At 33.5% G+C, this 4,502-nt stretch overlaps 1 protein-coding gene across 1 annotated transcript; it reads left to right on the top strand.

The window, feature by feature from the left end:
• Positions 1–1,101: 1,101 nt before the first annotated feature.
• On the top strand, positions 1,102–3,820 carry LOC141595319 (serpin-Z10-like). Its single transcript, XM_074415283.1, has 2 exons — positions 1,102–1,542; positions 3,032–3,820. Exons 1-2 carry the CDS (start codon positions 1,102–1,104, stop codon positions 3,818–3,820), a joined length of 1,230 nt encoding a protein of 409 aa, XP_074271384.1.
• Positions 3,821–4,502: the final 682 nt, after the last annotated feature.

Below are 4,502 nucleotides of genomic sequence, written 5' to 3'. Positions count from 1 at the left end.
TCTCCTGAAACGATGAACAAACGAGGCTCGGCTTTGGCCGGCGTACTCACTCCGACGCTCAAGTCGATGGCTCGAGAGGGTAAGTTATTGTTACTTGGCTAAATGCGTATTGTAGAGAGATGAGGAAGATATTACCAGATGAATAGTGGTTATTAGGTTAAATTCTGGATCCTTTCCTCAATGAAGGTTGAGGAGTATTTATAGACTTTCACCTTTTGTCACGTAGTGGCCAAGTGGCCAAGTGGCTAGCAGGTGGAAAGACCGTTCTACCCTCGGCCGATGGACCTATGGCGGGGCGTAGGGTCCATGGATGTGAGTACGCGGATATGTGCCCCCATTTAGCCGGTTGCCATCACCGAGACCAGTGTAATGACAGCCGATGGGTCGCATCGGCTAGATCTTGTCTAACTCGTTGACTTTCTTTGTGGATATCTTTGACCTTGCTCAATATGTTGACTTGGTCGGTGATGTGCGAATATATATGCCCATCAATAATAATAATAATAATAATAATAATAATAATAATAATAATAATAATAATAATAATAATAATAATAATAATAATAATAATAATAATAATAATAATAATAATAATAATAATAATAATAATAATAATAATAATAATAATAATAATAATAATAATAATAATAATAATAATAATAATAATAATAATAATAATAATAATAATAATAATAATAATAATAATAATAATAATAATAATAATAATAATAATAATAATAATAATATTTAATTTAAGTTAAATTAAATTAATTTAAGTTTAATTTAAGTTAAGTTAAGTTAAGTTAAGTTAAGTTGAATTTGGATGCTCTAAGTTCAGTTCAGATCCTATAAGTTCAGTTTAGATCCAATAAATTCAGTTTAGTTCAGTTCAGTTCAATTCTTATAAGTTCAGAAAAGTTCAGATACTATAAGTTCGGTTCAATTCAGTTCAGATCCTATAAATTTAGTTCAGTTTAGATCAGACCCGTCTAAGTCCAAAAGAAAATGGCCTAATTAAAGCCTAAGTATCAAATTTATACGCTGTATCTACAATTCTACATATATAAATATCGTTTCCATCATCAAACCCTATTGTTGACAATGAAGAATCCCAACATTACTAAGGAATCGACGGACAAGAAAACCAACAGTAATGAAACCGTGCGTGAAAAATTAATCAACATGAAATTTTCAGTAGATGTTGTCAAACATGTTATTAAAGAAAACCTAGACAACAACAAGAGCTTGGTTTGTTCTCCAGCGTCAATCGATGCCGTTCTTAGAATCCTCGCAGTCGGAACGGAAAACTCGACGCAAAAGCAGTTGCTTAAGCTGCTAGGACACGGTGATGTGGGAGAGTTAAACGCGGCTGCTCGCAAATTACGTGACGTTTTAAAAGCGTCGTATAGTAAAGATGCGCCTGAAATATCTTATGTGAATGCGTTGTGGCTGGATCAACGGTTTTCGTTGAAGGATGAGTTCGACAAGGTTTTGAGAGAAGTTCATAATGCTTATCCTAGGGTTGTTGATTTCGTTAATCAGGTATACTCTTTTTATCCATTGTTAAATCACCCAAAAAAGTTCTGATTCATGTTAACGGAAAAATAATTACTCTCTCTCCCGGCCAATTATTATCTATTTTTTTTTCTCTATTTTTTTTGTCTTTTTTTTTGTCATTGTACTAAAATGAATAGATAAAAAATGATCGAAATGGAGGGAGTATCAATTATCAAACTAATTTGTTTGATTATGTATTAGGCGGCCGTATTATACAGTTGAGAAGAGTTTGAGTGTTTGACTAACTTAGCTAAATTTTGTACTCTTCATTTGTTTACTTTAATTTATCTTTGTACTTAAAGAACAAAATAAAAAGACCGAGTCTAAAAGTAAAGGTAAATAAATGAACGGGACGAAATAAGTATTAATTTAGTATGATCGCATTGTTCGAATTTTCCTCTCTTTGTAGCCATGTTGTGATTTGAAGTGATAAATTGCCGCGTTGTTGAGAATTTCCCTTTCGTAATCCATAATAATGACATGCGATCTATTGTCCACAATACCTAAATCTTAATCACTGGACTAAGACATCTTCGATTCAAATTGATTGAAAATTAAAGTCGTGATGTTTTTTTTCCTTTACTTTTATTGATCATATAAGGTTTTGTCTGACTTTAGTCATTTTTGTCCATTATTTATAGTCATATTTATACTTGTTTCAAAGTCTCAAAATTTAATTTATATTCCTTGTTGCATGTATACTCCTCCATGGCTCCCTATGCGTGCACATATTACCGCTGCTTTAGCACATTCTTCATGTGTTGTTATTTTTTAGGAAAATTAGTGTTATCTCTAAATTTTGCCATTTTGTATATGGTACACAATATTTTAAGTTTGTGTACATGTTATCTTTCACATTTGATTTTTATGAACAATATGTCCTTTTTGTCGCTCTAACAAACTTCAATTCAGCATAACTCATGCACCAGAATTCAGAATCGGCCAATTTTTTGTTCTACGCCCATTTTCTTTTCATAATCTACAATTTGAGGGGAAAAAAATTGTCCATTGAGATTTTCTAGGGTTTTTCTCACGAAAACGTAAAATCCACCATAAACTCGATTACCAGATTTTGTTTTATCAAGTTATAGATCTCTGGCCAATTTCGATTTCTGGTTTACAACTTATGCTCAATTAAAGATTTGTAGAACAATAAAAAGGGCATGTCGTACTTGAAAATCAAACCCCAAGGTTATCATGTGCACAAACTTAAAAAGTTGGGTACCACCTACAAAATGACATAGTAGGGGTACCATGTGAATTTTCTATATCTTTTTTGAAACGTTTTAGCATTACCCTTTCGATAAATATTAGGATCGAGTAAAGCTGTAAAGTAACTCAATAATTTTCATAATGATAACGGCAAGTGATGGCGCTTGTTTAGGCTTAAGGCCGAAAGGGATATAGCAAACTGATTAATGAATTACTTCCTGTTATAATGTATACTGACAAATTTTATTTGCCATGATTAAAGAGTGATAAAGTTGTGACGGAAGCAAACTCATGGGCCAAACAACAAACGAAGGGATTGATTAAACAACTTCTTACAAGAAATAGTATCACTCGCGACACTGCATTACTGTTGGCTAACGCTTTGTATTTCAAAGGAACTTGGCTACATTCATTTGAATCAATAAACACAAAAGATGATGGCTTTAATCTTCTGGACGGACACAAAGTTCGAGTTCCCTTCATGAACCAGTGGCACACGAACTTTGATTACGGAGCCTTTGAGAAGTGCAAGGTTATAAGGATGATGTACAAAACAGGGAAATCCACAAAGCACTTTTCAATGTATGTATTCCTTCCACATGAGAAGGATGGATTGCCAAATCTCATGGATGAAATCAAGATTGATGAAAATATGTTCAATGAACAATTCAAGCTTAACAATACTAAAGTGAAGAACCTCCGCATCCCGAAATTTAAATTTAAATCCCATGTTTCCTTTAAGGAATCTATGAAAGAATTGGGATTGATATCAGCCTTTGATAACGACTGTGAAGATTTTACAGGAGTGATCGATGACCCAAAACCACTCTACGTAACAGATATAATGCAGAAGTGTTGTGTCGAGACTAATGAACGAGGAACCGTGGCCACAGCTATCACTCCGAAGATTAAAAAGGCTAAACGTGCGCCAGCTAGCAGACAGCAGCCTCCTACGGTAGAATTCATAGCAGATCACCCATTTATGTTTATGATTAGAGAAGATAGTTGTGGTGCTATACTTTTTGTTGGTACAATGCTTAATCCAAAATAGAACTCTTGTATTTGAATTGGTATTTGTAGTAGATGTAGGTTCAAAGTATTTTGTGTCCTATTACAATTTACAATTCACCTTGATTCTGTCAAGAATATTTCCTAATCCTAGTCTTTTCATATCTTGTTAATTGTTTATTTGGTTAATTTCTTGTATTTCCATTTACTTGTAATTTCCTAATTTTCGTCTACCTCCGTTTAGACTATGACATCGTACCTACCTCACTTGCTTTGGGGTAATAGTCTATTCATTGGCTCATTGCCAAATGTTATTTGTTAGAACACATTGTGTTGATAATGTCAAGTCCCTTTGTTATTTGATTGTTTGCTCTTAGTTGAATGATTAGTGATTGAAGCAATCAAATGGACTTTCAACAATGATTCAAGATGATCAAGATAGTCAAGAAAGTCAAGACAATGATATTTTCCAAAGCCTTAGTCGAAAAATGTAAGAGTAAGTGTAACATTCTCATTTAAGTCAAGTAATGGCAAAACCATGCAACAGTACGCTGTACTGTGGTTTCTGGTAATACTATCATACGGAGGAGGAATTTCGACCAAAATGTTTTAAGAGTCAAAACTTTGCAAACTTTAAACCTTAAACATTTGAATTTTCAAACGCTTGAAAATAATCTGAAATTTTGGAGTCACAAGCCCACTTGACTAAGCCTCTAGATTTGTGC

This window comes from Silene latifolia, chromosome 8 (assembly GCF_048544455.1).
Source record: "Silene latifolia isolate original U9 population chromosome 8, ASM4854445v1, whole genome shotgun sequence".
Taxonomy (NCBI): Eukaryota; Viridiplantae; Streptophyta; class Magnoliopsida; order Caryophyllales; family Caryophyllaceae; genus Silene; species Silene latifolia.
The sequence above is the reverse complement of the archived record's forward strand: the minus strand, read 5'-3'. Positions and strand labels throughout refer to the sequence as shown.

Bases quoted from the DNA above. Each gene is read 5' to 3' on its own strand.
- LOC141595319 (XM_074415283.1), top strand. From the start codon at position 1,102: ATGAAGAATCCCAACATTACTAAGGAATCGACGGACAAGAAAACCAAC. The intron at 1,543-3,031 runs GTATACTCTTTT...CCATGATTAAAG, and splicing joins TTGTTGATTTCGTTAATCAG to AGTGATAAAGTTGTGACGGA.